Source organism: Carica papaya, chromosome 7 (genome assembly GCF_054855325.1).
Source record: "Carica papaya isolate Zhongbai chromosome 7, ASM5485532v1, whole genome shotgun sequence".
Lineage (NCBI taxonomy): Eukaryota > Viridiplantae > Streptophyta > Magnoliopsida > Brassicales > Caricaceae > Carica > Carica papaya.
In genome coordinates this window covers 19,615,187-19,631,635 of record NC_142315.1, presented here as the reverse complement: position 1 = coordinate 19,631,635, position 16,449 = coordinate 19,615,187, and the positions used below count along the sequence as shown (strand labels likewise).

Genomic DNA, 16,449 nt, shown 5'->3' with positions numbered 1-16,449 from the left:
TTTACAATAATTGTCTCATCAGTTACAACTTCTGAATAAGACCTCATCTGATTAACAATTGCAACTATTCTAGATAAAAAAAAAAAATTGCATTGATTCTCCACCTTTCATTTGCAAAGTTTTGAGATCACGACAAAAATGTTGAATTTTACCTTTGAGGAGCCTTCATATGTTGTTTGTAGGGTTGTCCATGCTTCTTTGGTTGTATTTATTGCTGTAATTTTAGAACAAAAAAAATGGATTCGTGCACAATTTGTTGAATGAAAATAGTGCGTTGGAATTTTTTTTTTGTTTTTAAAAAATATCTTTTAACCTGGTCTCTTCATCCGAATCATAATACTCATTCTCAACCAAATGTCACAAATCTTGAGAATTAAATAAAGTCTTTATTTTGATGTTCCAAAATTCGTAGCATTCACCTTCGAATATTGGGATTGATGGTTGAGTAATGGTCATTGCATTGTGCGTTGGTTTCCACGAGCCATATGATCAATCTAAAATGAATGTAGCTCTGATACCTTTTTTGTTGGTGAAGGCGGCTTAGAGGAAACTGTTGCCGTAACTTTGCTGCAACTGTAAGGAAAATACAACAAACAACAAGTGAATGCAGTAGAAAAATAAAGATTTAATATACGAAGACTTTAAGGAAACATGTAGTGAATATGAATTTTCTCACACATCAATTTGTTTATTCATCAACCAGAAAATGCTTTTAAATAAGTTTTACAAAGCAACTGAAAATAATGACATAGCACAATAATCTATCATTAAATCAAAGTGCTACCAAGCTAGAAATTTATCAGAGAAAATATTTCAACAACTTAAGACCCAGTCAAATACCCAGCTAGAAATTTCGACTTAATTTTTAATAAAAAACACGTCATGTATATATCGCCAACATGCATGCATCCACCTCCAATTGCTAGCAGCCTCCTTGGCTCTGAATCTGCTTGTTCTGGTCTCCTTGTCGTGCATCAAACTCTCTCTTCCTCCTTTCTCTCTATTGGTGCATGTATATATACACTGTTATTTTTGTTTTTCTAACCACAAATTTAATATATTTTTTTAATCTGTGTGTTTAAAAGTACAAATCTTATCATTTTTTTAAAAAAAAATCTCTTATGTATATATAAATACATACATATATATATATATATCTAAAGGAGAAGGAAGGTGAGTTATGTTTTTGACATATATGGTGCATCCATCCAAGTGTCAAAGTTAGCTGAAAATATAAAGGGTGAAAAGTTGGTGTATATAGTACATATATAAATACATACACGCACTACTCATATACATATATATATATATATACCCAACAATTTGTCGGGTATATTGTTATGCGCATCATCAACATATCGACTGTGTGCATATATATATATGTATACATACATAATAAAAAATATTACATATTATATAAAAAAATATAATATATCTTATATTTTATTTGTAAATTTATTATATTAGCATAATGTATAATAGTTCTAATAACATATATCTATATCTATATATAATATACATTACTTTTATATATATACGCAATAATAGATATACTAATATATATAATTTAATATTTATGTATACATATATTATATTTATATATAAATCTGTTTTATATATACATAAATTATATTAAACTAATTCAATTTCTATAACATTTTAATTAAACACACAGTTTGTGTTTTTTGCTTTTTTTTTTCTTTCTTTTTATATCATTTTTAGTAATAATTATTTTCAGTAAACATATAGTTTTAATTTTTTTAAAAAAAAATAACAACAAATTCTGTCAAACATTAAACAACTTTTGATTAAAAACCTTTTTAGTAGATAACTATTTTAATAAAATTTTTAAAAACAAACATCTCAAATTATAATCGTTTCAAACATTCACTAAAATGATCGAAAACATAATTTCATTCTCATCAAAATTAGGATGATAATTATTGGGGTGAAATCACTAAATTACATGAGGTAAAATCTTTTGTTATAAATGATGCATTGCACAAAAATCTACAATTAGAATGAATAAGACTTAAAAATAAGAAAGAACTTTTTTTTTTTTTTGGTAAAGTCATCTAGTAATTTACATATATCAATTATAATATAATATAAATAATTTTTAAACAATGACACGTATAAAAGTATAATATGACTACAACATACAATCTTCTATCCAAAAATATATATATATATATATTAATTATTACTTTATGCATAATAATGTACCAAGTCTTTTACATTTAACAATAATCATTAATTTTTAGTGAAAGTTCTAAAAGAGAGTACGGATGATAGAGATATATATCTCGAAAAGTTTTAATTTTAAAAATTAAAAAAGTAAAATTCTCAACAAAATATAAAATTTGAAAAAAGAATAATATATATAAATTATATCTTCTTCTTATTTTTTATGGACATGGATTACTTTTAAACTTTTTTAAGTAGGGAAGAAGGGACGCGCAAGGGTACCCGAATCCTGAACCGTTAAGGTTTCGGACCAATTTCCTGTTTCCTTAACAGGTCATTCGGTTTCGAAAATCTCAAGGCGCCAAACACATCCACAATGGAAAACGATATCAGGATCTTCAAGAAACCCGAGGTTCTGCAACTATTCGTTCGCTTACTCCACGGCAAAACCGCAGTTCTAACATTCACGGCTCCGCACGCGTTCGGTTACCAGATCAAGCAGCTAATCTTTGAGGCTACCAAGATTCCCACCGACGTTCAGCGTCTCATATGTGCCGGCTACCAGGTCGGCGACAGGGCGGTGATTTCACTCCCTGATTCTACAATTCACCTCTTGCTGAGGCTGCGAGGCGGAAAGGGCGGATTCGGATCTCTTCTGCGCGGCTCGGCCATCAGGCCTGGGCAAAAGAAGACGAACAACTTTGAATCTTGCAGAGATATTAATGGGCGGAGGCTGAGGCAGGTGAATATGGAGAAGAGACTAGAGGAGTGGAAGATGGAGGAGGAGGAGAGGAAACTGGAGAAGATCGCTGAAGAGTTCATAAAGAAGAAGACAATGAAGGGCGAGGCGGGGCAGAAGTATTTGGAGGAATACAGAGAAGAGTCGGCCAGGTGCGTGAAGGAGGTGATTTTGGCGGTCCAAGAGGCCTGTGGGAGTGGGAAGAGGAAGGCCAAGGCTGCGAGAGGGCCAGCTGAGGCTAAAAGATTGAAGATTTGGATGGGAAATAGAGAATTAGCAGAGAGTAATGATGATTCAGACGAGAGTAGCAGCGATGATGAGAAAGAAATCTGTCGTCTTAGATAATTGATAGAATCATAGGCTTAGTTTGTTTAGATAATTGATAGAAGCAGCAAGCAGATGATGTTCCTTTGTTGAAATTGTTACATCAATTGTGATAATTTGATGAAGATGATTCCACTTTCAGATAGATATACATACACATGTATATATTCATTTTAAAACAACAAAAAAACAAAAGAACTTCCACATTCCAAATGAATAGCTTTGTGCTTAGATTTGATTCTCTGTTATCTTTTACGCTAAAATATATTATGCAATACTGATATAAAATCTGTCAAAACAGGAAAACAACACAACTGTACAAGAAGCATAAGTTTATGAGTCACAGTGGCTAATACATTGCACAGTTTGTCAGTCACATTTTCCATTGCCTGGTGAGATACAACACAAGGGAGAGTCTACATGGTTCCCAATTTCACTTCTCTATTCATTCTACAATACCTACCAACTTTCACTTTCTTAACTCAAAGCTTGTCCGATATATTCGCTATAACGAAACCTGCAAAAACCTGAGCTCGCAAAACACATGTTATGAGATTCATAATACTAAGCATCTAGATAGTGGAAAGTCATTCGAAATTCAAAAGCCTCTTCGAGGTGGTTGAGTTGTGTAAACAACTCAATTATATATTGAGTTCAAGATAGAATGAAAAGTGAACATACTTGAATGCAACCAAAGATGTAGGTTGCTGAGTAGTGACGGCCATGTAAAACCATATCGGCTAACATTGCAAGGGGTATTGTCAACGATACACCCAGTGTTGCAACCAACGGAGTTGTCCAAACCACAGAAACAGCCCTGTTCATTTCACCAATATTATACTGAAAACACATAATAAATACTGAATCTATTGAGAATTTAATCTACTTGGACATGGAGGTCACAAGCCAAAACAAGGTTCAAACCCTTGTGTCCCAAGTGAGTGAGTTTATAATTTATCTCTATGACTACATACCAAATGTAGTCTGAGAAGACACTTCCCACAACCCCATTAAACAGCACAACTTCACCTACAGAAGCTGAATGTGGAAATCTGAACGGAGGTTCAATCCCTATGGTACTCAATGGCCATGCTGCATGCAAAATCAAATTTTAATCAAATGTGAACTTAACCAACAAAATAAAGAGAAAGCAGGCTGCACTCTTTCGATCACTGGTTTCAAAACCTAATTCACTTTAACATACTTTTACTTCTAAATTAGTTTATCTCCATTTTCTCTACTTATGCTGCCATAGTTAATACTTTTGACTCAGAAAGACCTAAGGATGATTTTACAGGTTGGTTTATCTGCTTTTTGAGCTTCAAAAGTCTACAAACCAGCTATTTTCTTTATATTTCAGTGAAAGTTTGATCGTGGAGGGAAAAAATCCGCTTACCAAGCCACCAAAGGCCAAAAAGAGCGAAGAGACCTATGTATCCAAAGAACTTCTGCACATCAGCCTTGTCTCCAGATCCAGCAGATTTCTTCAGGAGCACTGCAATAAAAGAGATCAATAGTTAATAATCAAGCAGGAGAACTTGAAGCAAGCTAGGCCATTTTATTTTATCAGTTCAATTGTTGGATTTGCATTCAACTGAACATTTGAAATCCTGTTAGAGAAGTCTACCTGTAAATAAGCCAGATGTCATTGCTGAAATAAGACCAAAAATGTCCCCCATGATGGAATGCTGTCTACTCCTAGGGAAAAAGAACAAGGCAAGTTTCACATCATGAAATAAATTACTAAAACTTACAGGGCAGATGAATTTTTTTGCAAAAGCAATAACTTGGATAAGAAAAGCCAAAGCAATTATCTCTTAACATAATTGTTGTTTATATCTAGTTGGATCCCCATTGTCCAAGTTGCATCTCAGCTGTAGCATAATTTTGACTTTTCCAGTTGGGCACTAGTAAGGAAAATTACCAGGACAACATTTGTTGAGCTGTCAAAAATCCTATTTTATCTGATATCATGCATTGCCCACATGCCCACATTACTTGGCATAAGAAGCAAGTGAATAACTGTTTCTTGCAGCAAACAACTAGCAAAAGAAGTTATATGAAAAGTTCACATACTCGGAGATGTTCAGCATTTCATCGGATGCCCAAGTTTTTCCAAAAGCAGTCATTGCAACACCAGCCATGCTGATAAAAACAGCAACCACCTTGCCAAAATTGATGGAGTCATGACCAAGAAGAGCTCCGAAGAAAAGTGTAAAGAGTCCTGATGTAGAAGTCAGGACAGTTGTACTTGCAACACTAGTATTTGCCAAAGCAGAGTTTGAAAAAAACTGCATGATTGAAAGTAAGTAAGCTAGAAAAATAATAACATAATTAGTAGAAAACCATTGATTGCTATGATCTTATTGAATTAGAAAGTACAAGCTTCTTATTCCTTACTCCTTGAAACTGAATAAATAGACATGAAAACCAGTTAAATGGATGAAGGTTTCCTAAGTAGTGAAAAACACTACCAAATGTATGAAAGAAGTTTTTACAAAAATAAAAATTTAATAATATAATTCAAATTATAATGTCAGTTAAATACCTCACAAAGAAATAACCTCTGCTAAATGGTAAGCATGTGCATGAAAAAGAAGTAGCAGAAATGATTATGACCTGACATCCTTAAGATAGACGGTGCCTTTCCATAAATAACAAACCTTAGTGTGGTTGCAGGAGAAAATTTCTAGTCTCTTCTCCAGTGAAAAATTAAAGTTAACATTATGGTCTCAATGGGGAATTGTCTATATGGTGAAAGTGAAACTCTATACTTGTGTTCATAGAGCCGAGCACTCATCCATTATGAAAGACCCACGTTGACGCAAGTGCATCATAATAATTCAATAACACCAAAATAGTGATCAACACTTAAAATGCATCAAACAAAATACTGATGCTATTCAAAGCCTGACTATACAAGTCCTCATCATAGTTTTTCAAGATCCTAACATCTATTCCTCATGCTGCTTGACAATACGAGAAACAAATTAAGATATGATCCAAAAGCAATGAAAGTCATCTTCCTAAGCATGAATGTAATCAACTACCTCTGTTGTAAACCATATGGGAGCAAGATAAAAACTGCACTTGGCAATTTCCCAGGAATTGGGTTCAACGTCATATTCAAGCAACTGAGGCTCATCTTCCTCATTTCTGGAGTTGAAAGGCTGCCCTTCTTCTCTTTCCCTCAGATCCTTGTCAGAAGTTGGGCCTTGCTGCAACTCATTTATTCTAAAAGGAACATCAAGGTCACTTGAAGAGATCATGATAGAGTCATTGTCGCAAAGTTTGAGTAAATCCTTGTTCAGGAAGCTGCAAATCCAATTTTTCAAAATTGCTATGGGCAGATAAACGACCATTAGGGACACACCAAGATAAGTTATTGCAAAAGGCTGTTTATACTCCATGAAAATTCTCTGCAAGAAATGAAGAATTTTAATTTCGTAACTGCTTTTTCCAGTTCAAGAAAAAGATCCATTTCCATTTCCAATTCTGTAAGTTGAAAATGAAAAGAAGAACCTTCCAATGAGTTAAAGTTTGAAAGGAATGAAGGATTCATGACCAACAGAACTCCTTCCTCTTTATTAGAAGAATTGCACTATTTGAGACCTCATAGGAAATGAAACTCCTTTATTCAAATAAGTGCACCAACATTTAGGTCAAAGAAAAAAAAACAAGAATATGTTAGCTTCCCATTCACTTCTCTGTTTTATCAGGAATTAAACACAGGAACATAAATGCAAGAAGATATTACAGCTTATGTTATTATTGATCCTCAGGAAAAATTGGGGTTCAATTAAATAGCCAGGATAGAAATTGTGAGGGATGAGCAACATGAAGCATTGAAAGAAATACTACCATCAATCTCATAATCATACAGAAATTACTTACAAGAGTCAATATCACCATCAAAGGGTAGATTTTGATAGATATATTTAGGAATGAGAAAGAATATATAGAAACTTAACTTTGGGGTTTATATAATAAAGAAGATACATGCATATGGTAAACCATACATACATGTGCTTACATGTATTTCAAAATTCATGTATCAAACTAAGCATACAGGCATCTTAACATAAGTGTGTAGTAAGAAAAGTTTTAATACATTAACATTTCTCCTTAAGAGTTTTCTTGGATATGCCTAATTTGACCCTTAATTCCTTAAACCTTCATTTTCCCAATGACAGGGTTAATATATAAACAAGTTGATCATTTGAACAAGAATGAATCCAATGAATATCACATTCCTTTGCACTTGTCTGATAGCATGACATTTTACTAGAATATGCTTGGTCTGACCATGATTAATATGATTCTTTGCCATACATAAAACAAATTGATTATCAACCTTGATTACTGTTGGATTCGCTTGAGGGTGTATGTTATGTTTCTGAGACTAGGATTTTATCACTGGGTGGTTCTCTATAATTTCTGATTATAGAATCTGTTTCTTCTCATTATTGTGATTCCTTAAACGACCTATTTTGTGAAAATAGATTACAACTTATCAAAGAGAGCGACTACCTTAGATCTCGTTAGAGAGAGCTCCAATCTTGTAGTTTAAAATAATATTTTGACTCGTATTTATTAATAACAAACATACTTTTTTTATATAAGAATTACAATTTTTATTTTGAAATCTTAATCTAATTAGGAATATAAATCTAATTAGAAATACTTTACTAAAATATTAGAAATTGTATACTATTTAAAAATCCAATATTAATGAAAAATTATATGCTATTTATGAATCTAATTAGAATTTAATATTTAGGAATCTAATTAAAATTTATTTAGGAATCTAATACTAGTTACAATTTTATGTTTACTATTTAAGAATTCAATACTAATTAGAATTTCATATTTAATTGAAATTCATCGTCTTATTTAGACTCTATAAGTGTGTCCATAACATTACTCCCTCCTACTCTTCAAGCTTGTCCTCAAACTTAAAATATGGATATAGCTGTCTTGTCGGTCTTTTTTTTGTTGTTTAGAACCAGTATCGATTCAATCTCAAGTCAGGACAGTCGTTTACATTAGTGATCATGAAGAAACAGTTCATCGCAGTTATAACACAATCCCTTCAATCTCTTTTCTATCATCTCTGCCCTTATTAGTTTCTTTATAAATAGAGAGAAAGTGTTACTAAATTATGTCGTAACATTGCTGCCATGTGGAGTTGGTATTTTCTGAACTGAATTGTTAGGCTCGGTTATGGACTAAGAATGGTCACTATAATTATGTTCAGCCATACTCCCCAATTACTATTTCCTTTCAAAAGTTATGACCATACTCATTGCGTACACAAGAGTAGTGGGTGATTACATCTCAATTTCTAAACGAAGATAATCAATCAGTCCCGCTGTGAACAAACTTACACGCATGAACCCGGATGAACTTGTTTACTCTTATCAATTTTTCTTGGAACTACTTCTGGTAGTATGCAACCGATCCCATTCGTTTCAAGTTTACCACTTCTCCCAACAAGTTACTTCCGGCTGGCTGCCCAAGTTTCAAAGAACAATAGTTTTTGAATTCAGTTCACTTAGAGTATAGGTTGTTCAGATTTCAATTGGTGGTATCACAGCTACACCTCTCCAAGCATGTGGAAGGTGGCCAATCCCACCTTATCCCTATCCAGCGTGTGTTGGTTGGCAAAAAAACTTCTCACACCAATGAAACTATATTAGAGAATCTTCATAACCATCATTGGAAAGTCTAATTTAGTGTAGTAGAGAACGACTCTGTTATTTGGAGGGTTGTTTGCATTTCGTGACTGACTTTCAATGTGAAGCGCTTGAGATAACTGTTTCTAGAGTGGTTACGGTAATATCCATTATAAATATAAACTTTGTAAAATTAATAAAATGAGGTATTTTTATATATTTTATTTTATTTCAATTAAAATGGTACCTTAAAACTAATTAAGTTTAAATTAAATAAAAAAAACCATTGAAAAGAATCAAGAAAAACTTTGAGCCAAGGGGTGGGAGTTGATCCCACCGCTTGAGGGAGATCAGATACGGTGACGGCTGCTGCAGCTAGATGTCAGCCAGCTGTCCAGTCAACCATTCATTCTCTTTCAACCAGCTCCTTCAAAATTGCAGCAAGAACACACAGCTTGGGCGTATGCGCCAAGAAAACTGGATGATGTTCCAGTTTAAAAAACTTTCTAATTCCATTCTCATTCCTACATCTTCGTCTGAAAGAAAGAAAGAAAGAGAGATTTGAATTAAGCAAGAAAACCAAGAGAAATCTAGAGAGAGAAACAAAAACCAGAAATACAGAGAGCAATCCGACCTTATTTCGCCTCCAGATAAGCTCCTCTCCTTTCTGGTACCTTATGCCTTCTTTCTTTAGCTTTTCACGGTTCCCTTTCACAGAATTAAGCTTGCAAAACACCGCAGCAAACACCAAACAGAGGCGTTCTTCTCTGCTGCACCAGAAGCGGCTCTGTGTTCGGTAAGCTTCTGTTCTTTTCTATCTTCGATTTTTGTTCAATTTCAAGTTCTATATTAGTTTAATGATGTCTTAGGATGATTAGGAATTAATTTTCCATGATAGAAACAGCCCAGAACCTTCGAATTCGACCCAAATTCGTCACCGACTCTGTACCGCTGCACAGGCGAGTTGCCGACTGTTTTTCTTGTTGCAGACATTTTCCATTCGCGAGTTTTGCATTTCGCTTCGTGCGTTAGTGAGGTAAGAGAGACAGTAATCTAGTTTATGTAAATTTGGAATTTTATAGGCGCATTTAGAAGGTGAAAATCGCATGAAATTTACCCCCAGCATGCTGTTAACAAAAACAGAGTGTGGGTGTGTGTGTGTGTGTGTGTGTTCATGCATATTTTGTGTAATTAAAACGTGTTTAAGTGTTTAATGAAGGTTGAATAATGTTTATGAATATATTTAAAGTGTTTTAAATCAATCACAAATGAAAAAAATGAGATTTTGGATAAAATGGAGAAATCTAGAAATAATTGAGATTGATTGGAAATTAAATCAAAATAAAAAAATATATATTTAATAATAATAATAATACTAAAATTAAAATTTTAAAAAAATTAAAAATAAATAAATAATTTTTTCTAAAATTTAATTAATTAATTAAAATTAATAGAATGAATTAAATTAATAAATTATTAAAATTAACAATTTAAATAAAATATAAAAAGAAAAAAGGGATTAAAATTTTAAAGTTAAAAATTAGGCGTAGAATTTTAAAATTAGAAAAAAATAATTAAAGAATCTAAAACTTAAGTTCCAGTAAATTTAGTAAAATCTAATTTGCCTAGTTTCCTTTCAGAGGAGTTGATTGTATTATGTTTGGACTCGATCAGAGTGCAAGTGCTAGTATTTGAATTCTAAGTTTAAAACTAGTGTTTAGTGTTTTTGGGATAGAAAATTAATCTATTGGATTCATATTATGACTACCGAGTAAAACAATGTGATAACATCTGGAGTAGTTAAACGATTGTATTTATTTGACGCCTATTAATGTATTTATTGATTGATTGGCGTTCCCACTCGTGGCTTTGATCGATGTCCGTATTATCTCCTTAAAAAATAGATGTTAACGGCCACGCATGTATATTTGTAAATAGTGTAACTAAATTAAAAATCAATAAATTATAATAAAACTCAAAAAAGAGTTTAGTCCAGTGTGCGTGTGTTTTGTGCTTGTGTGTGTGCGTTCTTGGAATTATTGTATCGAACATGGGCATCATGATCAAATAGATATGATTGAAATAAATAAATAATATTGTTCTTCATTAATTGTATTTAATTAACCGGTTTTAATCATGTTTGTTACTTTAATATTATCTTTCTTATTGAATTTTTTTAGAATTCAACTCAAATTCAAATCCGCTAGATGATAACTTGGAAGGCTTCCCTAAAGAGCTTGTCTGGATCCTTTCTACGACGAGTAGGAGAGAAGAGGGGATCTTTTTTGGTGTTTTGTTTTCCAAGGCTAGTTTATGCATTTTTGCCTAGGTTATCTTTACTGTACAAATAAATGTAATAGTCTTACTTGCCTCGGTGTATAACATATGTATATATGTATGCGATATTTCTTCCGCTATTTTGTCGATTAGCTCTCTTATAACTGCTTGATTGAATGTTGGTGCTGTAATTAGAATCAGGACATCATAGTTACTGCTTGCAATATCTTCTGATTATGTTCGTCTGTCACGATTAAAGCTGAACAGTATCTCTTTGAATTGTAAGGATAACTCCTGCAACTAGTTGTCCAATCATCTTTCAATATCTACGGTTTGTGCCTCGTTTGCAGCCAAGGATTCTTGGAGCATCAATAGCATATCTTCTTTTATTGCAGAGTCACTCATTATGTTAGACTCTTGATACTAATTTGTTATGTTTTCGAATCAAAATCTTGTTATTAGGCGGTTCTCTAAAATTTTTTATTCCAGAATCTGCTTATTCTCCTTATTACGATTTTTTGAGTGATCTATTTTGTAAAAATAAATTACGCCTTATCAAAGGGAGCTACTACCCTACACCTTGTTAGAGAGTTTCAATTTCGTAATTTAAAATAATATTCTGTATTTTTATTAATAACAAACATACTTTTTTATACAAAAGTTATTTATTTTTATTTAAAAACCTTAATCTAATTAAGAATATAAATTAAATTAAAAATATTCTATTAAAATATTAGAAATCCTATACTATTTAATTTAATACTAATTAGAATTCTATATTTACTATTTACTAATTCAATACTAACTAGAATTTCAAATTTAATTGAACTTCAACCTCTAATTTAACTCCTATAAATGCGTCTATAATAGTGTAGTAAATCTTCCAAAACTTTCCTTAACCATAAGGTTTGATTAATGGCTGCGGCAACAACTATGTATTCTGCTTCTTTGATTGTGCAACTATCTCTTACTTCTTATACATCCATAAAAGGTACCTCTGAATCAAGCGTAAAGACATATTCACTTGTGCTTTTAAAATCATCAAGGTATCATACCCAATCACTGTATGAAAAACCTTTAAAATTTCTATAATTTGCTTACATATAGTTGATACCATAGTCAACAGTTTCTTTAACATATCGCAAGATCATTTTTGCTAAAAAAAAATACTTCTCATCTGGATCTTGTGGGAAGCTCAATAAAACACTTTTACCAAACAAATAAATCAGATCTTGTAGTTGTGAGATAAAGCAGACTTCCCACCAAACTTCTATACAAAATATGTCATGAGTCCCAAGTTGGACATTTCAAACATGACTTGCTTTTCATTTTAAACTGCATTCTGATTTAGAACTAGCGGAGTAGCTACTAATTTGTGACTTTCCATTTTAAACTTCTTTAGTAATTCTTTTGGCATATTTTCTTTGATAAACAAAAGTACTTGATGAGAATTGAGTAATTTCCATTTCCAATAAATATGTCATGAGTCCCAAATCTGACATGTCAAACATGACACATTTGATATTTGAAATTTGCAATAAATTTCTCATAGCTTTATGTAATTAGCAAATCATCTATATAGATAGAAACAACGATAAATTTTCCAACTTCTGCAGTTTTAACATATAGAATAGACTCATTTTCGCCTCTGACAAAGCCACAATTGATAAGATGAGCATCCACTTTCCTGTACCATGCTCCTGGGGCCTATTTAAAGCCATACAGAGCCTTATAAAGTCTGTAAACATAATTCTCCTCGCCCTCAATCTAAAACCCCTCAGATTGTTCAACATACAATCCTTTCTGCAATTCTCCATTAAAAAATGTAGACTTTACATCAAGATGAAACACTTGCCATCCTCATAGAGCTACAAGTGCCCATAGTAGTCTTATAGTTTCATGGCTTACCACAAGTGCAAAGATATCTCCAAAATTCACACTATGTTGCTGAAAATACCCTTTTGACTACCAATCCTGCTTTATGTTTTTAAATGGTTCCATCGGGATGTAATTTGGTCCTGAAAACCCACTTTACACCTATGAAATTTTTTAAGACCAGTTTGTTTATGAAACTCCAGGTGTCATTATTTTCGATCATAGAAATCTTCTCCTGCATAGCTTGCTTTCATTCCTTATATTTGGCTGCCTCTTCCTATAATGAAGGTTCAACCTTCACAAAGTTGCATTTTTCATAGATTTCAGACAAAGATTTTGTCTTGAGTACATGTGATTCAGTTGGGTATCTAAAAGTGCATCAGTATTCTGTTTTAGTGGAGTGTCAAGATCAACTGAGTTTTGTATCTGCTTCAAAAAATTTTCTTCATCTCTTTCAGCCCTTTCCTACTCTCAATTCCAATTCCAATGAGCATCATCAACTTTGACATCTCTATTGACTTGAACCTAACTTGATTTCAGGTTATATATCCTATAACCTTTTGAGGTTGTTGCATAGCTTAGAAAAATCCATGGTTCAGCATTTTGATCAAGTTTAGTCCTCTTTGCTGTAGGCACATGTACATAACATATAAACGAAGGTCACTCTTGTATAGTCATCAATGAAGAGCACAAAGTATTTGTTTTTGTTGAAAGATTTGATGCTCATGGGACCACATACATCTGTGTGAACCAGCTCCAACTTTTCTTTTGCTCTCCAAGTTGACTTTGATGAGAATGATGCCTATGAGACTTTCCCAATTCACAGATGTTACATACATAATTTTTATCTATTGAGATTCATAGATATCTTGTCAAGCCTTGAGACTTCATTTGCTAAAAAGAAACAAAATTAAAGTGGCCATATCTTTCATGCCACAATAACAAATCCTTGGATTTGCTGTAAAAAGCACTATCACTTGCTGAATTCTAATTCAAAGTGAAGGCTTTATGACTCATAGGAACATGTGCAACTAAACGTTGGTTTTAATCATATATGCTGCAGCTTGCTTTTTTTTTTTTAATAACATATATGCTGCAGCTTTGATCTTTAAATTTTAAAGAAAATTTATTTGAAATCATTTGAGTAACACCTAGCAAGTTTTGAGCCAAACTAGGTATATAAAGCACATTATGACTATACTTGGTACCTTGCTTGGAACAATTAGCAATTGACCCCCTTTTGCTTCTACCATTTGACCATTTCTAAGCTTAACTTTAGTGTTGACAGACTTTACTAGGTTGCTGAACAAGCCTTCATCATACACCGTGTGGCTAGTACAACCAATGTCAATGTATCAGATATGCTTGCTTGAGTTTTGAAAAAACCTAAGAAGCCATAAGAAAATTAGTTTGTTGCTCCTCTTGTGCATCTAAATAATTAGCATGCTGTGTTTGCTCATTCTTCCCACTTGTTTGATTTTTCTTGACCTAACAATTTTTCTGTCCCCCAAACTTTTTGCAATACCTGCGTTCTATCTTAGGTTTATCTTTAAACCTTCAATCCTTTTTCAAGTGATTTATTCTTTGACATATGTTACAAGGAGGAAATTTATTTCTTCTTCTATAATTTTTTGGAATCTCTGCAGCTTTACCCTTTTCTGACCCATTATTCTTGTATCCCTTCCCTTGATGCTTCCTTTTTTGTCTAGCTTGGAATGCACCTTCAACAGTCTCATCATCTCCGAGACTTGTTTTTTGCTCTTGTACATGTAGCTTACTGATAAATTCCACAACAATTAGCTTTGTCAGACTAATGACTCCTCAATTGCTAAAATCTTTAGTTCGAACTTTGCTGGTGAGCTTATCAAAAATTTTTCAATTACTTTTTTGTCTGAAAACGGTTCTCCAAATAACTTTATTTTGTTCACAATTTCCAACAACTTTCCAGCATACTCTTTGACAGTCTCACCTTCCTTCATTTTATATATCTCAAATCCTCTTTTCAGTGTGAGAATTTTGACACTTTTCACCCTATCACTGCCTTCATACTCCTCTTTCAACTTTTCCCAAATTTCTCTAGGATTTTTATAAGGCATTACACTCAAGAAAATAGCTTCTGATAAGGCTGAGAGCAAACATGTTAGAACTATTGGCTTCTTGGCCTATTGCTCTTTCATATTTTTTAAGTTGTGCAATAGTTGGATAATCTTCAAGTGGAGCTGGTTCTCCACCACTTTCTTCTACTTCCCACAAATTCAAGGCCTTCAAGTAGGCTTTCATTTTGATTACTCACACTTGATAGTTTTCTCCATTAAACAACAGAAGTCCAGTCCCTAAGAAATTGTTTGCAAACATACTTCTGTTACTTTATGATGTTTGTTTCTTCTCCTTACAAACACTCAAGATCGTTCTCTCACAAGTCCTTAAGAATGAGAATTCTGATACCATTTGATAGATATACTTAGGAAAGAGAAAGTATATATAGAAATTTTAACTTTTCCTAGTTATATTGTGTTCAAAATTCAAAAAGAGGTTATATAGAAAATAAGATACATGCATAAGGTAAACCATACATACATGTACTAACATGCACCTTAAAATTTATATACCTATACAAGTATACATGCACTTTAACATAAATGTGTGTTAAGAAAGATCTTAGTATATTAACAAACTTCTTGTGAAAATCACCATTATCACCATTACAAAGAAGAGATACATTCTCGGATTATTTTTTTTTTTTTTGTTTGGCTAAACAAACAGATGTCGAGAATCAAAATAAAGAGAAGTTTATATAGAAAAGAAGGGTGACCTGGGTAATCTCAGCCGAAGCAACCCATATGAACACAACCGCGCCAATCAATCCTAACCCAGCGTGATATTTCCAACCCATTAGCCAGATAATACGCCCAGCACGACCAAAAACCTTGCAACTCAAAATTCCAACCCAAAAAACAAAAAGGGTAATCTTCCTTTCGCTAGAAATTTATTGTCTTTGAATATTGAAGATTGGTGTAGTGGGATAAAATCAACATGAGGCGTGTTAACTCTTTTAATCCGTCGGTGGGTTATGGGAGTTGCTGGACTTCGGTTATTTGTATGGCCCGAGTTGACCTCTTTTGCAGATAGGTTCTAAGAGAAAAAGCGAGATAGTATTGCAGGTTTCATTAAAGCTTGCACTGAAAAAACTTTCAGTTGTTTTTTTTTTCTTTTTTTCTCTGCTCACGAGTCGCAACTGACGGTTAAGCAGCGACAAGTGCGTGCATGTGTTAACAAGACTCACTCCTGTAATCCCATGCGGTGTGTGAGGTGGCGGCAACCAAGCGAAGGGAGGGGGCCATCACTTGACTCATTCATGTTTTAATTTTTTTA

The 16,449-nt window shown here is 33.1% G+C and overlaps 2 protein-coding genes and 1 long non-coding RNA gene across 6 annotated transcripts; 2 read left to right on the top strand and 1 right to left on the bottom strand.

Annotated features, from left to right (window-relative positions):
- The first annotated feature begins 2,422 nt into the window (after nucleotides 1-2,422).
- LOC110808262 (uncharacterized) lies at nucleotides 2,423-3,463 on the top strand. Its single transcript, XM_022033697.2, has one exon. It carries the CDS (start codon nucleotides 2,564-2,566, stop codon nucleotides 3,269-3,271), a length of 708 nt encoding a protein of 235 aa, XP_021889389.2. The 5' UTR covers nucleotides 2,423-2,563; the 3' UTR covers nucleotides 3,272-3,463.
- A 94-nt stretch (nucleotides 3,464-3,557) lies between these two features.
- Nucleotides 3,558-16,423, bottom strand: LOC110808263 (putative transporter C405.03c). Of its 2 annotated transcripts, none has more exons than XM_088208090.1 (8): nucleotides 15,890-16,423; nucleotides 6,301-6,669; nucleotides 5,327-5,541; nucleotides 4,878-4,942; nucleotides 4,647-4,745; nucleotides 4,225-4,342; nucleotides 3,932-4,067; nucleotides 3,558-3,777 (listed from the first exon to the last, which is right to left on the bottom strand). In XM_088208090.1, the coding sequence occupies exons 1-8, from the start codon at nucleotides 15,968-15,970 to the stop codon at nucleotides 3,733-3,735; spliced, it is 1,128 nt and encodes a 375-aa protein (XP_088064216.1). In that variant the 5' UTR covers nucleotides 15,971-16,423; the 3' UTR covers nucleotides 3,558-3,732. The 2 variants fall into 2 exon arrangements, with proteins under 2 accessions (XP_088064216.1, XP_021889390.2); XM_022033698.2 differs by having other exon boundaries at nucleotides 4,878-4,948; nucleotides 15,890-16,422.
- Nucleotides 9,610-11,337, top strand: LOC110808264 (uncharacterized). 3 transcript variants are annotated; one of them, XR_015813629.1, is made up of 3 exons: nucleotides 9,610-9,721; nucleotides 9,830-9,961; nucleotides 11,106-11,337. It is a non-coding gene; the product is annotated as an uncharacterized LOC110808264 (long non-coding RNA). The 3 variants fall into 3 exon arrangements; XR_015813630.1 differs by having other exon boundaries at nucleotides 9,616-9,721; nucleotides 9,824-9,961; XR_015813631.1 differs by having other exon boundaries at nucleotides 9,634-9,721; nucleotides 9,804-9,961.
- Nucleotides 16,424-16,449: the final 26 nt, after the last annotated feature.

Bases quoted from the DNA above. Each gene is read 5' to 3' on its own strand.
- LOC110808262 (XM_022033697.2), top strand. From the start codon at position 2,564: ATGGAAAACGATATCAGGATCTTCAAGAAACCCGAGGTTCTGCAACTA.
- LOC110808263 (XM_022033698.2), bottom strand. From the start codon at position 15,970: ATGGGTTGGAAATATCACGCTGGGTTAGGATTGATTGGCGCGGTTGTG. The intron at 4,746-4,877 runs GTAGACTTCTCT...CTTTTATTGCAG, and splicing joins GACATCTGGCTTATTTACAG to TGCTCCTGAAGAAATCTGCT. The intron at 4,343-4,646 runs GTAAGCGGATTT...TTTTGCATGCAG, and splicing joins TTTTGGCCTTTGGTGGCTTG to CATGGCCATTGAGTACCATA.